The sequence below is a fragment of the Rhinatrema bivittatum genome, chromosome 16 (genome assembly GCF_901001135.1).
Source record: "Rhinatrema bivittatum chromosome 16, aRhiBiv1.1, whole genome shotgun sequence".
NCBI classification, from domain to species: domain Eukaryota; kingdom Metazoa; phylum Chordata; class Amphibia; order Gymnophiona; family Rhinatrematidae; genus Rhinatrema; species Rhinatrema bivittatum.
The window spans coordinates 15,288,584-15,308,727 of NC_042630.1; the positions used below are offsets into that span (position 1 = coordinate 15,288,584).

The window sequence follows — 20,144 nt, forward strand, 5'->3', positions numbered from 1 at the left end:
GGGGATGTAGCTCAGTGGTAGAGCGCGTGCTTCGCATGTATGAGGTCCCGGGTTCAATCCCCGGCATCTCCACTGCCGTTGTTTTTGTGCGGACAATTTGGTCTTTATCTGCCCTCGTTATTACGTCCCTATGTGCCCCGTGTTTTCTGCCACCACCTCCTCACAGCTTTACCGAGCTGGGGGTCCTGGGAAAGTGAGGGTCCTGCTCTCCTCCCTACCCTGGGAACAGCTTTTAGTCTCCCTCCCTAATGGGGCGATCAAAGGGGACCCCTTTGATCGCCATCAAAGCCTCGCAGCACCTCGGGTGTGGGAAACACGAGGAGGGCGAAGCGTGGCAGAGGGGGGAGGGAGATGCCCCCTCCTTCCCCGCCACCGGGACCCTGCGGGGATAGGCAGCCAGCACTGGGGGGGGGGGGGGGGGTGTTGGTGCCCAGTGCTGTCCCGCTCCCAGATGCAATAAATGCAAAACATTAAGACGGGTAATGAGCTCTCTGCTCACTTGATGCTTTTTTTTTTTTACCACTGCCCGTGTCTGTGACTTTGGGGAGGGGAGGGGGGAGGGGCGCTTCCCACACTGACCGCTCGGGTGAAGTGGCAGCTGCCATATGCCCCTGCTGTAGCCTGTGACAACCACGCTCCTTCTCACCTTGTAAAAGAGGCGAGTGGCAGAGATGAAAGGGTTCGCAAGTAGGTCCTAAAATCTGAGGTGACTGGGACAGAAGGTGAGGAGGGGACCTTCCGACTTTCCCACAGAAATCTATTTCCCAGGACCCCCCCCCCCCTCCCATCTCTATGACCCTTCCCGTACAGCTGACCTTTGCCCCCTCCAGTCCCAGCCCCCCCCCCACACCGCCAAGTCCCAGGCACTACCCCTGATCTATTCCCAGCCCCCCCCCCCCACAGCTCCAGTCTCCCATCCCACACAGCTGTCCTGCTCCCCTGCGACCTCAGCCCCTCACCCCATCTCCACACTCGTCTCAGTGTGCCCCCCTCCCCCCCCCCAGTACTATCACCCCCATTCTGCGCGAGAAGAGGAGAAATGAAAGGCCACACTCAGGCAATCTGGCGAGCTCTGGGTCCCATCGCCAGCTTTGGGCGCTGTCAGTGGAAACACCTTGGTCTGAAATAAAACAGAAAATCCCCCCCCCCCCCCCCCCCGTTTCTCTCTATCCTGTACCTCTCCCGCTGGCGCCTACTTTATTTCTCCTTCTCTTGTTTCTCCTTCTCTTCCCCAGAAGTGGTAGCAGGCTGTGCCCCCCCCCCCACCACCTTTCCGGGGAAGGGGGTAACATGTGTTGGATCAGTGCCCCCCCTCCCCCCCCAATCTTCTTGACAAGTTGGACTCCCCTGCCCGGAGGTGGCTGCTCCCCTCTGGCAGTGCTGGGATTTGGAAATCCTTTGGGGATTGGATTCCTGGAAAGGGGGGGGGGGTCCTGTAAAACACAGGTGGCCGGGGCTGCTGTTTCTAACGGAGTTTTTAGAGACCCCCCCCCCTTTTTTCCTCCGTTACAGGTGGAGAATATCCAGCTCACTGCCTAAAAGGCTTCAGTAAAGAGCAGGGTACAGCTCACCAGGCCCAGTGGGACCAACCCAAGGGTCGATCTAGCCCCTCGCCCCCTACACACACACAGGGAACTGCTCTAGAAGAGCATTTAAGCTGAAATCTGGGTGGCAGTGGTGTTACAGCTTAATCTAAAGTGTCTGTTTGTCATCTTTTTTTTTTTGGGGGGGGGATGGCAGATGAGACTGAGTCTGTCGTGATATAACAACTTAGATTGTGCAAGGGGCCAGCACCCGCCTAACCCCTCAGGACAGTGCGGGCAAGGAGCAGAGCACAAGCGCAGCCTCGCTGACCGGGCCTGTCAGGGCCAGGCGGCTGTTCTGGTCCTCGGGCTTCGGAGACCACGCAAAAGGTGGCTCAAAGATTCGCAGATTGTCCCAGAAAGAAATCCCAGGGCCACCCAGACATGTTTTGCCCGTGCATGAAACGCCTGGCGAACTCCGGAAGGAAGTTCTCTTTGGCAGAATGCAAGCCTTCAAAAGGGCCTGGGCGCAAAGACATCCGACATCAACATCCCCTGGCTTAGGAGCCAGGTCCTGACAAGGAATGTGCAAAGTTAGGCCCATCTGAAGTCATTCCCTCCTCTCCAGGGAAGCCACACGATCCCCAGCTTTCCTCTCTACCATGCACTGGTGCCCACTGCTCTTGTCTCTCTCCTCTCTTCTCTCTTTCCTTTGCTATCTCCCGTAGGCCTGCCTGATGCAGAACCAAAGCAGGTCTGTCACATCTCAGAGGACCCACATCTCAGGGACACACACACACACACACACACACACACACTCACTCACACACACACGCACACACACAGACACACACAGACAGACAGACAGACACACACACACACACACACGCTCACTCACACACACACACACACACGCACACACACACACACACACACAGACACACATACACACGCACACACACACACAAAAAAAAAATCACACCAATTCTTTGACCTTATTCTTAAGAGAAGGTGTATTTAATTTATTGTCAGTAGCATCCATAGAACATAGAGGATCAAATACAAAATTCTCCAGCAAAAACATGCCATAAATAATATAACAAGAAGGGGAAAAACATTTTCTACAGAAGACCTAGGAAAGACAAACTGAATAATATTAATCTGGAAACAGGCTTATGTGAGCGGAATACAAATCAAATAAATAATAATAATATTACGAGGGTTAAATGCATATGTCTGGGACTCAGAGTTGTGTTCCTGTAGAGGCATCCACCTAGATTGTCTGTGTGATCTAGCAAGAGACTATGTAGACATGCTGAGATTAGAGGGCAGAGAGAAAGGGTGGCAGACAGAAATAATAATAATTATTAAACAGAACGAAGGCATGAAAGAGAGTCAGAGAGATAATTCTCTCCTTTGTATTAATGTTTTACTCTTATGGTATTTGGTTATTACTGTCAGACCAATGCAGATTTTGACTCCAGTTGACAGACAGAGTGTAGTTGGTTACTGAAGATTCCCTGGAGAGCCCTAAGTATTTATTTGATTTACAGTATATTTTGCCTTATGTGACACTTCAAAGTGGATTTTATCCAGGTACTATGAGTATTTCACTATCCCCAGAGAGCTTACAGTAGATGCAATAAAACAAAGTGTAAAGTAAACAAAAACCCTACATGAAATCCAGCACAGACATCCGAGGGGCGACTTTAAATGAAGGCAAAGACACAAGGCTAGGAAAAGGAGCACACACATTTTATTCAAAAACAAACATCATGGAGGGCCATCCCGTTGTCATGTCAGCCATGCACCCAACAAATTACGCCCAACACACAACACCTACACACAACACACACTTGACACTCATAAAGCTCCTGCATACAACACACCCATGCACATCGCATAGCAAACACACTGCACTTGCACAGGGAATGATCAGCCTGCACGAACGGGCGCAACACATAACACAAACCACAGATTTGGTAGAAGAAAATAATTCCCACGAAGAGAGAAACCTGCAACACATTATTCATCGGGATTTTTTATAAAACATGCAGGACACACAAGCATGCAGCCCTAGCTGGGATACACAATGCACAGACGCAATCGACATTTTATTTTACAGCAGGAATGTGGAAGGTGTTCTCGGTGAAGCTGGTTAAGGCCAGGGTCTCCAGACCTGCAGAGCCTGGACTGGGTTGGCAGAGTCCTCCCGTTCAGGGCATAGTCTCTGTGGCACTGCCCATTGGCAGCTGCTTTGCCCCAGACCCGGGGCAGCTTGCAGTCTTTGGCTGGTTGGGGGAGTAGTGGAAGAACCAGGGGTCGGAGGTGGGTGAGGAGGGGCACTGTGGAGCAAGCCGTTCTCAGGGCACTGCAGTCTGCCTGTCCTTCCGAAGACCTGTGGGGGGCTGGGAGTGGCTGCACAAGACTCTGGCCTTGCTGGTTCAGACCTGGGGGGCAGCGGGAGGTGGAAGGGGACCTCCCCAGGCTCTGACACACCCTGTCCAAGAGGTAGACTCTCTTTCCAGTACATAGGTCAGGACTGGACTCCAGAAACTGGGCAGCCTGCAATAGACACTCTTGGTAGCCGTGCTGGTAGCCTTGCATTTTGCAGTCTTCCTCCCTCTTCTCATCTGTGGTGCAATTGAATTTAGTTAATGTCAGTGACATGTTTATTACAAGTTAACACAAAGAGAAAGAAACAATCCGAGCAGAGACTAAATACAGTGCATAAGAGTATGGTGACTTAATGTGTCTTTCTCAGAATCATATATGTATATCATACAATTTATTTTAATGTATATTTTGCTGTTCAGCCATTTCTGAAATTATCATATATCATATATATTATCATATATATAAAATATGTATACAAATATATATATATATAATTTCAGACAGGATTATTATAGGGTATAATAATAGAGGTTTACTGTAAAACTGGGTATATAACAGGTAGAAAATAAAGATGAGAGACTTTCCAATCTCAGCTTTTAAAATGAACTGAATATATAGAGCAGTAGAGTGGTACACGCACGCACACACACACGCACACGCGCACGCACACACGCGCACGCACGCACGCGCACACATGCACACGCACACACACACACACACACATTGTTTTACATATATTAGTGACTCTATTTATCAACTCTCTTCACCAATATTTTATTTCTCCCAGTGATCCCATAGCTGGAAATGTAAGGAAGGGCAATAGGTTCACGCTTTTTGTGTTTTGTAAACTGCCCCCACCGTGGACCTGGTGGAGCGGGGGAGGAAGATTGGACAGACTCACTCTCCTTCCTTTGGGGCTGCCCTGTGCCACTGAGACCCGCAGGCATGGCTCAGCCCACATTGTCATCCAGGGTTGGTGCAAGGGTATTAGGTGCCCTAGGAGGACTTTCAGCCTTGCGCCTTTCCCCTTACACGGTTGGCAGCAGCTCTGGAGCAGGACCCCCCCCTCTCAGCATCCGCCTGTCACTCTCCTCTCACCCTCTGCCAGCTCCTGCACCCCCTCCCTTTGCCCCCCTCCACAGTGCCCGCCATCCCTTCTCTCTATGTCCATTGCATCTCCCCTTCTCCCCCTTGATGCTCTGATCAGCAAACCAGCATCACCCCAGTCTCTTGACCCCCCTTATTGCAGTACCCACTATCCTCTCTCCACCCCCCCCTACTGACCCACAGAATGCTCTCCTTCTCACCCCACCCTCACCCGCTCCGCTCCCTCTGTCTCCATTCCCTGACCTTTTGTGGTGCTGGGTCTTAAAAGTGGGTAAGGCGACATCTGAAGGTTTCTGGGATTTTTCCTGTCCCCCTCCCCCAAAATGGTGCACTCCTAGGCACCCCCCCCCTCCCACCTTTGTTACCTAATGGAAGAACCAGCCCTGCTGGAGAGTGGCACTTTGTTGGTGCTGGAAAAAACAGAAGGACACAGAAGAGAGGAGAATAAAACAGAAGGTTACCTGCACTTGATTTATCGTCACAGGTGAGAAAAGGGAGTGACACTGGCCGATGGATTAAAGCACAGGTTACAGGTATCAGACACAGCAGTGGTAGTTCAGATCCAGTGAGATCTATCTGGGAGAGCTCTAGAGGTGCTCTGTACACACTCAGGGTCACCCAGGGCCCCTGCACCCTGACCCCCCCCCCCCCCAATCCTTGGAGCATTAAAGGGCGATATTTCGGGAGTCGTGCAACGTCAGGCTCGGATGCACAGAAGGGTAGGGGTAGGGGCTCCTCCTCCCCCCCCCCCGGAAAGTGAACCATAGAAGAGACAGACCCACAGGCAGGAGCCGTCTCCTCTGTCGCTCCCTCCCCCGACACCGTTTTATTTCCGATGTTCTGCTCTTTTGCCCCAGCGATGTCGCGACTTCTGCCCCAGCATGTCACGACTTTTGCCCCAGCGATGTCGCAACTTCTCATTCAGCGGGGTTTATTCTGCTGCCCCCGGGTTCCCCCTGCCAGGTTGCCAGCAGCAGGGAAGCAAGAGCAGGGAACTTAAAGCACCGCAGACACTTGATTTTCCTTATGAAGTAGCTTTATCGTGTAAGGAGCTCGATTGTTCAAAATACGAATCTGCTTGAGTTTTGTTTTTTTTTGTGTCTTATTTTAGGGCCCCTACATTTTATGTATTTATTTTGCATTTATTTCTGATCTCCTCATACATTTTGGGAAATAAAAGAGGCGCTTCTTAGTCTAGCACCACCCTAATCTCGACCCCCCCCCCCCCCACTGCTTTTACTTATGTTCCTGCCGAGCGTGTATCATGAGGTTCTGCTGACGATCAGCACAGCAGCACCCCTCTGACACTACTTTTGATGGAGGGAGAGATTTACAAAAAGAAGCACAACCCCCTTTAAATATTCCCCATAAAAACAATATATTAAATATTATCAATTTGAAAAGCTGTCGATTAATGCCTTCAGGAGCCAAATAAAGACTTGAACGCAAGGGGGGGGGGGAGGGGGCTCGTAAAATGCGATTGGAGTCCCCTTTTTAAAAGCACTAACCACGTTTTCTTTTCCTTTGCCAGTATCCACTGCTCTCGCCTTTACCTAGACAGACGTTTAGAACAGCATGGGACATCTTTGAGAAAAGATGGATTGGAAACAGGACGAACGTACCTGACAAACGTTGCAACTTCAGGAACTGCACAGTTTTTTTCAAAATCTCGGCTTTTTCTGCTTTGGGATTTTTAAGCCTCTGTAAAAGACAAAAAAAAAAAAAAACACATAAAAAGAAAAAAAAAATCAAGTTTTGATATATGCATACATAGATTTTTGTTTTGTTTGTTTGTTTATTGTTCTGGGGGATGAGGGGCAAATACATAGGGATGGCCGACAGGGGTCAGCATGGGTTTCTTGGCCCCCGGGGCTAGCTCACCTCATCCTGGGTAGCCTCCGTTAGGAGAGTCCTCAGGCGCTCCAGGCACTGGTTGATCCGGTCCCTCCGTCGCTTCTCCATCAAGGGCTTCAACAGCTGGAAGGTGGGGAGAGAAAGGGGAGAGGGATATAGCACGAAGAGAAAGAAGCTCGTTTCTTCTTTTTCAGACCAAGGGAAGATGGATCAGGAGAGGGAAAAGCGAAGGAGACAGTGAGGGGCGAGAGAGGGCAGGGGGAGCAGAGAAGAGAAACGTTTGGGGGCCTGCATTTTAAAAGCTTGTTCCCAGAGGAGAAAAGAAATCATCAAGCAGACCCTACAATCCGATCCCCCTTTCTCTTCTGGTCTCTTTAAACAGTGAAAGAAATAGCAATGGGTACCTTATGAACCAACAGGGTTTATTTTATTTTTTTTCTAAATATGCATCACTTTATTCTTTCGTTTACTCCGCCAAAGACCCATGCAAACGAAATCTTTAAGAAATGGGCGCGTCCAGCCGGGGCTGGGAGTAGTTCTGCTTCTCTCTGGGTCGGGCGCTCCAGCTTACCTTTCGCTCCTCTTTGCCACCCCACTTCTCCTGGCTGATCCGCATGGTCTTCTATTCCCAGGCACAGTCCCCACTTGTAGCGTAGACTGAAGGCCCCCCTCCTCTTCTGCCTCCTTTTATTATCTCTTCCCCCTCCCCCTTGGAGAGTGGCAGGAAATTCCCCAACGCGTCTGCAGCTCCCCCCCCCCCCATGGGACAGCACTCCACCCACCCACCCATATTGCTGTGTGTGTTAGCAAAGTGGGATTCGGGATTCTGTAGTCTCCCTGAATCTCATCCCTTCTCTTCCCTCCAAGTAAAAAAAAAAACCAGTACCCGGCAGAAAGTGAGAAGGATCATCGGCTTGAGATAAGAGATGCTCCCGTCTCAGACACAGAGCTAAAGAACACAAATACATGCAACCACACACTGCACCTTTTTTTTACCCCCCACCTATTCTGCTGGAAAGGAAAGGAGTCGCTCTGTCTTCCTAAAGTAATAACACAATGCTTTAGTGTAACAATGAAAATAAATTGTGAAAGGACAGGTTGTTGAAAGGGCCAGGGGTGGGTGTCTGGGTGTGTTGCTGCCTAATACAGAGTATTTTACAGTTCATAGTACACTGTTGCCTGGTATTGCATTGCATAAAATCAGAGGCGATGCCATTCTGGGTCAGACCAAGGGTCCTTTCTGTACCCTGTAATTTTATTTTACTATTTGTATGTTTTTTTCCTTTTTATTTTACATCACTTTAAATATTGCTTTGGTAACCCATGTAAAATCGTCATGCCAATAAATTTATCTGAAGCTAGATAGTCTACCTGTGGTACACAATATATTTTATGGTTGCATTACATGGCTCAGAGTTCCATTGTGCTGTGTTGCCTGAAATAAACACACACACACACACACACAAACACGCACACACACACACACACGCACACGCACACTCTCTCTCTCTCTCTCTTTCTCTCTCTCTCTCTCTCTCTCTCAGATTCAGGAAACTTTCTTTATTGGTATGGCAATCAGTATATGATATCAAAGCAATACCTATGTTGAAGGTAGAGAAAACTTTCATAATAACGATAACAGTAAAACACAATTGCAAAGTGTAGAAAGCACAATTTGAGGATTCTGGTGACCTTCAGTCTAGTTTCTCTCTCTCTCTCTCACTCTCTGTCTCATTCTACAATTCAGGAAACTTTCCTGGCCTGATAATTTCCTGGTCTGTGTGTTTTCAAAATACTACCCTAAGAGGTAAAAGAAAATAATTATTACAAACCAGTACAGAAAAGAAATAAGAACTAAGAAGTACAATTCATAGGTCCTGGTTCTGGTCCATATTATCTCTGGTGAACTTATGTTTCTGGCCTGGTCACAGGATGCAACACATTTTACTACTGTTTCTCCTGTTTCTCTGAAGATCAGACAGAGGGTTTTTTTTCCAGCTCATTCTTTCCTGGGCTCTCTTCATTTTCTCTCTCAGATCTGGTTAAATTTGCATCTTTTCTGTCTTTGGATTTGGCAGGATACAGGAGGAGATACATGATGTCTCTTTGCCTTTCTCCAACATTGCACTGTGTGTTGCAGAGAGTACATTCTGGGTCAGAATCTGTAGCAGCCCAGCTTGCTCTGTGTAGGAGGTGTATTGGGGTTCTAGTGCCCGGTGTAATATCTGCAGAGCTGCCTTTTCATAGCTGTGTGAGTCCTGGTAGTAAGTACTGGCTTGGTATGACAGATTTGCTACAAAATGATTGCAATGGCAATTCATCTGTTTTTAAATGGATTGTAATCTGCCTTGAGGCCATTCTTGATAAAAGGCAGAAATCAAATTGTATTTATTTATTTGAAATCTTTTTGTTGCTTATATTAACTATGTCTAATAAATAAAAATAGGCGCTGAGTGTGGTTTTTGCAGGGTTATGTGTTACCTGATATTGGAGGGATCAGGTATGGCAGCTACTGAGTTGACCCCTGGATCGGAATATTCTGTTTCTGAATGGTGAGCACTAAGGGGAAGTGTCCTAATTCTGCTCTGCACCCCTTCTTGGGGGCCCAGAGGTACAGGTTTTCTATTAGGGATCTATTCAGTTCTATGTGGTCTGGGCTTATTGATTATCTCCATATGGCACTATCAAATAATTTTAATAACAGCTTTTCAGGGAAGGAGGGAAGTGGAGGGGGACTGAAACCAGTCAGTGCTTTCTCTAGATGTCCCTTAGAATATTTTCTTTATCTGTGTCTCTTCTGATCTGACCCCCAGTTCCCAGAGTCATAAAATCAAGGTGTAAAACATCATGACCCTCCCCTCCCCTCCCCTCCAAGATCAGGACTTTGGAACAGTATGCAGGACAATGGGAGAAGACTGATACCCCCCCCATCCACCCCCCCCACCCACTAACTCCTTGAAAAACAGACTTTGTTATTATGGTGGTGAAGACGTCAGAGAAAATATTAATTCCAAATGAGGAAATCAACTGCCTCGGTTATTCATAACCAAGTTCCGTGGTCCCTTTATGCCTAGGATGTTTTGCAGAAGGTTGGCTGTTTTCTTCCAGGGTGCAGAAAAATCCTTCACTGAATAAATTATACATTTTCTGTATAAGGCTTCCATTAAACAAGTACCTTTTAGTAGCTATGCCCATGTAGGTGGTTTCTGTGGCAGTGAATGTGTGTACCTGTGCTTTGCATTCCTATGTGTGTGTGTGTCTTAATTAATAAAGAGGATCTATGACTTTGCACACTAATTAACCAAAGCATTGAAAATAAGGTGAAAGAGGCTATTTTAGCCAAAAGATCTTCATTCAAAAATTGGAAGAAAGATCCATAGGAAGAAAATAGGTTAAAGCATACACATTGGCAAGTTAAATGTAAGAGATCGATAAGACAGGCTAAGAGAGAATTTGAAAAGAAACTGGCCATAGAGGCAAAAACTCACAATAAAAGCTTTTAAAAATGCATCCAAATCAGAAAGCCTGTGAGAGAGTCAGTTGGACCATTAGATGATCAAGGGGTTAAAGGGGCACTTAGGGAAGATAAAGCTATCATGAAAAGATTAAACTATTTCTTTGCTTTGGTGTTTACTTAAAAGGATGTTGGAGAGATACCCATTCCAGAGAAGGTTTTCATGGGTGATAATTCAGATCAACTGAACCAAATCACGGTGAACCTGGAAGATGTGGTAGGACAGATTGACAAACTGAAGAATAGTAAATCACCTGGACCGGATGGTATACATTTTAATGAGAAGACCTCAAAATGTGTTGTTTTTCCAACCATCTGATTTAAATTGATTTTTAAACTAATATTGCGCTCAGTTAATATTTCATTTTAACCCCATTCTGGATAAATCAATTGGTTTCTCATTAGCCTCCCAAGCTGGGGAGCTCAGATGTTCTGGACGACAGCCTTGCTTGTCTTGGTGGCTGTTTGGATTCTTGCAAAACTTGTGGGCGCAATGCACGGGGCCCGGGTTATTGGTTTAAGTATGAGACGTCCAAGAACCAAAACTGACAAGCCCAGGAACATCCTACCGGCGGAGATGGGGGCAGCCAGCGCCATCACGGAACCTAAATATCCTTGGGAGAAATATAGAGGGGGGTGGTAGGGACGGGTGAAGAGGTCAGGCCGAAGACATGGGGGGGACGGGGGACGACCAAGGGTTTAAGTATGGGACTTTATTATACACACCTCTTCCCAAAGGGGTAGAGAATCAGACTGCTAGGTAGACTGGATGAGATGATCAGCCTATATCTCCATCACTTACTATGATCCTGTGTTATTCCAGCTGCACCAAACAAAGGCGAAACGGAGTCCCCAAAACAGGCCGAAGCAAGCAAAATAGGGTAAAATGTTATCCTTGAATATTTCCCACATTTCTCGCCACAAGTATGAAAACTGTATTCCCTTTTGCAGGGAAAGTAAACATAGCACCCCTGTACAGAAGTGTCTGTGCACGATAAAACGATATGCATTATTTTTATGGGGCCGGCTGAGCGTAAGACATTTCAGTTGGGTACCATTCAATAGGGCACAATATAAATAAAATCCAATACAAAAAGAAAAGCGTGTTTGCACGTAACCCTGATGGAAATGACATGCTCGTCAGTAAAGGACGCAGTGAACGATGACAAACATTTTCTTGTTGCATTACATGGCCTAGCGGTAGGTTAGACAAGGGAAGTCCATACCCTGGAGTGCTTACTTTTTGCAATCAGTGACAAAGAAGATTTAAAAAAAAAAAAACCCAGTGCCTCGTTAATGTAGGAGAGACAAGAGCCTCGTACCTTCCTGAAGAGCTTACCATGTTCAGGATTAAAGGCACTGCAGCTGAAGGTCAAGGAAGGGCATTCTTCCATCACAAGGATCGTGCTCCCGCCCGCCCCTGCCCCCCCCCCCCCTGTACAGCAAGTGTCGTCTTGGGAAAGAGAGTGCCTTCTTTTGGCATATAGGAGTTAATTTTCCTCCTCTCACCTGCTTTACGAGCGCAGGCCCCTTTGATGAGCCCTGGGAACTTCAGGGGAACGCCTCTGCAGGCACGGCATGTGGAGGCTGGGGTTACAGGAGCAGCGGGCCACAAGCCTGCCAAAGGCCGGCCATTCCTTCCTCCTATTTCTCACCCTCTCCCCTACAGCCCGTTCTAAATGCATGTGTGTGTGTGAGTGTGTGTGTGTGCACGGGTGGGGGGCAGTCTTGTATTAATGTCAGCATAATTACTATATCCTCCCAGCCCAGGGAAGGAGGGAGGCTGCATCCCCAATTCAGCTGTGGAATTTGAGGATGTGGTCAAGGTTAAAAGCATAGCTGAGGATGCAAACGGTTTTGGCAAGTTTGTGGAGGACAAGTCCATTAACACTTACTAGCCAGGCAGGCTTGGGGGGGGGGGGGGGGGGATCATCGCCTCTCATTTCTGGGAATAAGCCCTAGGGAAAGCACCTGCCGAGTGATTCCCAGGCTGGCCACTGCCAAGAGTGGTCACTGGGCTGGATGGACCATCCCTCTGACCCAGCATGAAACTTCTCATGCAGAAAGAGCGAGAGAGAGAGAGACGGACAGGCACGCACTAATGCTCCTGCCCATAAGCTTTCTTGAATCTGGATCAGATAGAAAGGGGCAGAGGGAGCGTTTACTTGTCCCCCTCTCTGGCTGTGAGAGGATTGTCTTGGGTTTTTTTTGTTTTTGTTTTTTTTTGGGGGGGGGGGGGGTCTCTACCAGGGGGAATGGAAGTGAAGGGTGTCCCCTGGCTCCTGTGTGTGCCTGTGCATCCCCAGCAATTCAAGTTAGCAAATAATGGGGGGGAAAGCACACAAAGAATTCAGATTCTGACCCGAGGAGGCGAGCATTAGCTTCATTTCTGTGCAATCAAGCGGGCTAACAGGGCAGGCCAACTACCGCATGCCTAGAGGCCTTGGCCGTTTCTCAGCAGGAAGGCTCCTGGGCTGGAGGCCGCTGGCAGAAAGTGTGGGCTTCCCTCCGCTTGATTAGCTGGGGGGGGGGGGGGGGGGTGAGGGGAAGGTGTCTGCCTGGCCCGTGGGGGCCACGTGGATCACTCCAGGCTGGAAAGGTGTGAAAAGGGCAGAGCTTGGACGGGAGGAAGGAATCTCGCTGGGGCGTGTGAAGGGGGGGGGGGGGGGGCTACATCCTCAAGCCCAGCCCAGCCTCAGCTGCTACTGAAAGAGCAGGCAGCCTAGGCATCGCCTGGAAGGTTTCGGAAGAAAGCATAAAGGAGATGATGCAGCATATCTGGCATGCACACAACTGCTTGTACCCATTTTAAATATTCTGGTAATTACATATACAAAGGAGTTAGTATATGGGGTGCACTTTGAATGTATAGCTGTGGGTTTAGAGTTCAATTGAATGTGAAAAAGAGTTTCTCCTTTACTTCTGTAACAGAAATGATGTGCTGGCTTTAGACATAAGCCTTTTCTTTTTTTAAATGTTTGCCTTCTAGCCGATTTAGCGTAAATAAATAAATAAACGTTAAACACTAGGTGGCGCTGCGACAGTGCTTTGCCTATGCCTGGGTGAGGTGGCGTCGCGGAACAATACAAGAGAACATTTCATTTAACCAACGAAATGCATGATTAGGGCATAATCCAGAGAAGCAAAAGGACCAGAGTAAAGAGGTATATATAGTTTTAAAATTTTAAATGCACTGGGAAAAAAAAAAAAACGTTAGCTGCATTGGCCGGGAATCGAACCCGGGCCTCCCGCGTGGCAGGCGAGAATTCTACCACTGAACCACCAATGCTCGCTGTAAAAGCAGTTCTCTCGGTGCTCCTCATATTTCCAACTTTCCCCTTTAGTGTAAGGTTCATTATTTTATGGAAAGCTTCTGTGTATTTTGTGAAATTGGGGATTCTTGAGTATACATTTAAGATAGAGAGTTTATTAAACCCAAGAATGAGTAAGTCGATACATAAATGCTACTCATTCATTAAAAAAAAAAAAAAGAGTTTTTGTAGACACTGATACCTGTCCAAAGGATGAAAGAAAACAGCAAAAAGATGTACAAGTAGTGCATTGAGCATTCTAGACCTTGCAGCTCCCTCTCCCTGTCTTCCTTGCCAATCCCCGTCCCATGTGTGCCCCCCAGCCTACCCTTGCCCGTTGGGGAGGGGGAAGAAGGGGCTTAGAAATGGTAGAGCTGCTGAAAGGTAAAGCTCAAACAGAAACAGGGAAACAAAATTAAATGCAGATTTGTTTTGCTTGAGAAAAGGAGTGGGAGAATCAAGTTTCTGTCTTGCAGAACGTCTCTTCTTCCCACTCCACGCTGAGCACAGAGCTGTATTCAGGGCAGTCAAGTTTGCAGATCCTGAGTGAATTTGAATGGAAGCCTTTTTTTTTTTTTTTTTTCCCCCAGCACTGTGACCCTCTGCCCACACCCTAGCCCTATCCCAAGCCGCATCCCTTAATCACCTCCAGCACCTTTTGGCCTCTCACCGTGGTCCCCCTGCCCTTGCCACCTGGCCTTGCCTGCTGCCCTCAGGCACTTCCCCCAGTGGATTGGGGAGGGGGCGGGGGGGGGGGGAGGGGGACGGGACTGCACCTTCCTGCCCGTTTGTTCCCACTCCCAGAATATTCAACTGTCCATTCCCAAGGACCCATAAATCTGCCCCGGAGCCATTCACAGGTCCCTGCTAGCCCATTTGCCAATATGAATGCCTTTTGTCTAGGGCTCTGCATCAATAAACCATGGCCACACGGTAACACCCCGGGACCTGTGATAATCCCACAGCTCTCCCGGGGGCAGGGCATGGATCGGCTTCCTTTATTTTATTTGTTACCTGAAGGGCCGCTCATATGGCTGGGGGGGGGGGGGGGGGGGCGCACTTGAAGTTGACGGTGAGATATTTTAAGAGCCTCACACTTCTCTCCTGGGAAAATCAACGTTCACGCCTTGCCTCAGATCACGGAGATCCCCCCATCCCCCCCCCCCCCCCAGTTTAGAGCAGACCTTCCCGGAGGGGTTCAGAGAGCGGGCAGACGATTTCCCCCCTTTCACCCCAGTTCTCACATCTTCGGCTAATAGAGGAATTGAAGGAGAAAGCAACGTCTCTGAGGCAAGAGGGGGTCTTATGGGTATAAGATGTCTTCGTTCATTGCACGGCTTGAAAGGATCCTACTAGGGGTCTGGCTGGGTGAGGGGCTGTGGTTTTAGAAACATTAACCTGAGCGCAGTCTTTTCACAATACAAATGAATGCTGGCCTGGCAGTGCATTATTTGCATATCGACAGATAGGAGAGGGATTCTCCCTCCAGCTCACTTCCACCAGATACATTTTTTTCCCATGTCCAGCTGACCTTTTTGGGACTATTCGTTTAGGCTCACGTCTTAAACGCTTGAAATAATTAGATAAAGAGACCGAGGGTTCAAGGCATTTATTTGCTCCTGGATGTAATGTATGCCAAATGTATCCGGCCAACCAGGAAAATATCTTTTTAAAAAGAGACGGATAAGGCGAAAAAGGGCTGCAGAATACAATGGGGGGGGGGGGGGGGGGGAGAGGGGCCCGTGAAGTAGAAGTGGGGAGGGGGCAGCGATGCCCTCATGGGAGGGAGGATGAAAGCCCTGACCGCCACCTTCCCGCGTGGCCAATGCCAGCGCTAGGAAGGGGACTCAGAGGGGGTGGAGGGGAGGGCGGAGGGCAGGACTATAAAAGAAGGGGGAAAGCTTGCCCTGGCGCAGACAGACGCTGACTCTCCGGTCTTTGGGACATGAATGGATCCCTGGTCTCCGGCCAAGCCTGCGAAGCAAAGAGGATGAGAAAGGTGTCGTGACTTTTCATTTATCTGCTGTTATTTATTAACCTCTACTACCAAACCGTAGGTCCCGCCAACAACTTACTTACCTTCTAAATAATAATATCCTCATGGCTTTTCAGTTTTCTTTCAAAGAAAACAAATCTGGTTTTATTTCTTACAATTCATTATTAAGGCACAATTGCCTGAGTTGCAATAATTGGTTTTCTTGAACTGCCAATCTAAAGGGAAACTCTCCTGGGGGGAAGTTTACTAATTCTTAAACTTGTAAATAAGCAGGAATATGTATTGTTTGTTTAGCTACTAAATATGGTTTGTCCAGTGAAACATTTCAGAAAGTTTTTATCTTCTCTGGAGGATACTGGTCTAATGTTTATAAACCGGTAAAAAATGAAATATGTACACACACTCACTCACACACACTCACACACACACACTCACACACACACACACTCACACACACACACACACACACTCACACACATGCTCACAAACACACTCACGCACACACACACACACACAGAGTCACACACATGCTCACAAACACACTCACGCACACACGCACACACACACATACACACTCACATACTCACACACACATGCTCACACACACACACTCACACACACACAACACACACACTCGCAAACACACACACACACACACACATGCGCATGCACACACACACATACATACTCACACACTCACTCACACACACACATGCACACACACACATGCTTGCAAACACACACCCACGCATAAATTCTAAACACTGTAACAGATCTCAGCGTGCTGGGATAATTGCATTTTGTAAAAATGATTGGAAGGAGAAGCATTACAATTATTTGTTTCCTACAGAAACTATTGGACTGTTAAAAAAAATGCCCACTGATGGAGAGTATTTTTAACTATCAGGTTATAATATTAGCGTTTTGCAGACTGTGGTGGCTAATTTCACACAGGCAGAGCAAACTCATCAGGTTTTAGGTGCGCTGTATCTTATTCAATCCTTGCCGGCACCGCTGAATTGTTTGCTGAGCGTTGCCCACCCTAGGATCCTCTTGTAGAGAAGCCGAGATGGTCACCACTACTTTTCTTTTTGCAGTCTGCTATTTCCCCAATCGGTTTCTGAATCTGAATAGAGAATCCTGGCCCTCAGGTCCCGGGCTTGGGAAAGCTCCTGTGCCTGAGAGCTACCTTCTAGCAGGGATGATGTGGGGCTTTTTCTGAGGCTAATGGTTTGTTTGTTTATTTGCTTTTAATTTTTCTGGCCTCCTTTATGTATTCCATGATTCCCACATGTGGAATTGTCATGCCAAGAACGTTTCCTGACTCGGGGAGAGAGGTGGCAGATGTTATATTGTAAACGGGGAGGAGCCGCTGCCAACCGGGACATGAGTTCTAAGCCCCTGGCTGCCAGTTTTGGAAGCAGACCCTCCTGAAAGTTGATGAATCCAGTGCAGGCTGCAGGGCCCTGTATGATGAGAAGGCAGATGGGAGGGAGAGCAGTCTGGCTCCTTGCCCCCTTCCCCCCTTTGACTCCAGGAGTTTTTTTTTTGGGGGGGGGGGGGGTTTGCCTGCGTCCGGCCTCTCGTGCTCCCTATTAAATTCTCTCTTTGTCAGATTCTGAAGCCAGTGATGGAGAAACGGAGGAGGGAGAGGATTAATCAGAGCCTGGAAGAGCTCCGGCTCTTGTTACTGGAGATCACCGGCGACCAGGTGAGTCAGTTACCCGGCCTGCTCCCCCCCCCCCCCCCCCCGTCCATCTTCCCGGTTTAGCCGTGTGTCCGTCTGTCTGTCTGTCTGTCTGCTGAGGGCTCACCCGTGGGGATATATGATCTAGGAGTGAGAGCCAGAGCCCCTTCCACGTTCCGTTTTCGTAAGACCAGATGTACTAAATGCTTCCCCCCTCCCCCTCCCACTTGTGTCTGTGGGGGAAATGTTTAGTACATAAGACCCTTGATTTTAAAACCATAAAATCCGTGCCTACCGCGCATCCATCTTTGGCTTTAAGCCTAGTTTCTTTTGCACGTCAGTTCTTTTTCCACTTCCTTTCACTTTTGTTTTTGTTTTTTTTTCGTTTTGTTTTGCAGAAACTCCAGAATCCCAAACTGGAAAAAGCAGAAATACTGGAATTAACTGTTCACTATTTAAGGGGCAAAGCACGTTTAAAATCAGACGGTACATGGGGATTTTGTTATAAATCTTGAGATCTTTTCTGACTCCCGCTGCTCACTCAGTTTTCTTGGTAATCCTATGTCTTTTGCTTTCTTTTTTTTTGGGTGGGGTGGGCTAGGAGCTGCATCAAAGGAGAAAGATGCAACCGAAAGCTGCTACCTGTCTGGATTCAGGGAATGTCTCTTCCGGATGTCCTGCTTCCTGGGCGAGCTCCAGCCTTCGCTTCAGAGGAGGTTCTTGGAGAGCCTACAGACTCATTTGCAGCTGAAGAGCCGGAAGAACGTGGCCCTGGAGCCCCCATCGCCCGGCAAGGTGCCAGCCCACCCGCTGCAGCCCGCGGGCTACCCACCAGGCCCCTTCGCTGCCTACCTCCTAGAAGACTTCTTGGCCAAGCCAACTAGAGTGCCCTCCTGCCTGCCAGCGGTGCCGAAGACGTCAAGCCCCTGCACCCCTCCCTGCTGTCAGGCCAGGAGTGAAGACGCCATCGCCCATCCCCATGGCCCCGGAAACCTTCCCGAGTCCCAGAGGCAAGGAGATGAGTCAGGCGCCCACCAGGAAAAGGAGACCTTCTGGAGGCCTTGGCCCTAAGCTTAGCCCTCCTCCTAAGGAGACCCTCTCCTGCCTATATACATTATACAGTATCTGTATAGCTCCATCCCATGTGCATGTGTGTGTGTGTCTGTTATGCCTATTTTATAAATAGTATGGCTTCCAGCAGCCACAGAAAGAGATGGATACAAGCAAAGGAGGACTGATTGTTTTCTTAATTAATTAGCCCCAATATATTTTTGTAAAGTTCTGCTATATATAGTTATATATCTATCTTTATGTATATATACATACATATATATATATGTACAAATAGCAAATCTAAGTTCCTTTTCTGTCTTTCTAACAGAAGTGACTGTTTATCTGCCTCCTGTCACAGAGGCAAGGGAGCCTTAGGGGAATCTAGTTTTCGTTGTTTAAATGCAAAAAGAGTTCAAATGTGGCTTTTTTTCTGCAATATGTATCTACAGGTATTGTCTCTTTAGTATGTATTAAAGCGGGAGACTAATTTTCCAAAAAAAGGCACGACTCTGGTGGGACTCGAACCCACAACCTTTGAATCACTTCAGCCTTCTAGAAGTCCAACGCGCTATCCATTGCGCCACAGAGCCCCTCTCGCTCGGAGCCTGCCCTGTCTCGCTCTTTGTGCCTGTTGCTGCCGCGCTGCTGAAGAAACTTTCGCTTTCCCGCTCTGCGTCCGGATCTGGGACTCGGAATGCCAAAGGTGCGGGAAATGGGAAGGGGGTGGGGGAGGGGCGCATTTCACCCCTTCCCCCCCTCCCTCCTACTTCCATCCACAATCAGGAGAAACGGGTTCTTTCATCAGCGGTGATGTTTGCAAAGTGCAGTTTTCCACGCCCTTGAAGCAGATGTAGCACATCTGTGCGGAAAGAAGCCGCAGAGCTTCAGTGCTCACAGATTCTGCTTTTTTTTTTTTTTAATTCAATTGGCTCTTTCTCTGCGGTACTTTCCGCCTCTTTCTGCCTTCCCCCGGGTCCCTGCCATCCACTTTCTGCTCCCTGCCCATGGACTCTTTTTCATAAAAGGATTTTTCGCTTGGATCGCCCAAGGCTTTCCCCAAGTCACTTCTTCAGCCCCCTTTGAAATAAAAGAGAAAGGAAGGATCGGCCTCGTCCCATTCTTCCCCCCCCCCGGGGAGGGAGGGAAAGTTGCAGGTAAAGACCCTGGAGAGGGAGCGGCAGGGCTGAGCCGCCTCGCTGGGCGGGGCAGAAACTCCCAGCGGAGGCGGGGTCTGGATCCAGAGCGAGGCTGGGAAGGCGGGGCCGGGACGCTTCCGGGTCCTCCACGTGTCTCTCCCTGCCTGCGGGTCCTCCTTCATAGGAGGACGGGGGCAGAGCAGGGCGCAAAGCGTCACGTTGCAGCTACAGTCATTCCAGCCGGGGATCGGAGTGCTCACAAGCCTGCTGCACCGGGGAACCGAAAACTTGAGGAAGGGGGAAGGACAGGGCCAGCGGGAAGGGTCACTCGGGGACAGGGAGGGACTGAGCCAATCAATCAGAGGCAATCGGAGAAAGCGTCAGGGATATCCAGCGGAAGCTGTGCACAAGCCGCAGATAAACAGGTTGAAAACATTAGGGGGCGGCCGGAACTTTAGGGAGACTGCGTACTGGGAGCGCCAGAGGTAGCGTGGCCGAGCGGTCTAAGGCGCTGGATTTAGGCTCCAGTCTCTTCGGGGACGTGGGTTCGAATCCCACCGCTGCCA

At 48.6% G+C, this 20,144-nt stretch overlaps 1 protein-coding gene and 4 non-coding genes across 5 annotated transcripts; 3 read left to right on the plus strand and 2 right to left on the minus strand.

The window, feature by feature from the left end:
• TRNAA-CGC lies at positions 1-72 on the plus strand. The gene has a single exon. It is a non-coding gene; the product is annotated as a tRNA-Ala (tRNA).
• Positions 73-13,613: 13,541 nt separating this feature from the next.
• Positions 13,614-13,684, minus strand: TRNAG-GCC. Its single transcript has one exon. It is a non-coding gene; the product is annotated as a tRNA-Gly (tRNA).
• A 1,967-nt stretch (positions 13,685-15,651) lies between these two features.
• Positions 15,652-18,460, plus strand: LOC115077400 (transcription factor HES-7-like). The gene is made up of 4 exons (XM_029579689.1): positions 15,652-15,705; positions 17,318-17,413; positions 17,788-17,875; positions 17,994-18,460. Exons 1-4 carry the CDS (start codon positions 15,652-15,654, stop codon positions 18,458-18,460), a joined length of 705 nt encoding a protein of 234 aa, XP_029435549.1.
• Positions 18,461-18,946: 486 nt separating this feature from the next.
• On the minus strand, positions 18,947-19,032 carry TRNAR-UCU. Its single transcript is given in 2 exon segments — positions 18,947-18,982; positions 18,996-19,032. It is a non-coding gene; the product is annotated as a tRNA-Arg (tRNA).
• A 1,030-nt stretch (positions 19,033-20,062) lies between these two features.
• Positions 20,063-20,144, plus strand: TRNAL-UAG. Its single transcript has one exon. It is a non-coding gene; the product is annotated as a tRNA-Leu (tRNA).

Bases quoted from the DNA above. Each gene is read 5' to 3' on its own strand.
- LOC115077400 (XM_029579689.1), top strand. From the start codon at position 15,652: ATGAATGGATCCCTGGTCTCCGGCCAAGCCTGCGAAGCAAAGAGGATG. The intron at 15,706-17,317 runs GTGTCGTGACTT...TCTCTTTGTCAG, and splicing joins AAGCAAAGAGGATGAGAAAG to ATTCTGAAGCCAGTGATGGA. The intron at 17,414-17,787 runs GTGAGTCAGTTA...TTTGTTTTGCAG, and splicing joins TGGAGATCACCGGCGACCAG to AAACTCCAGAATCCCAAACT.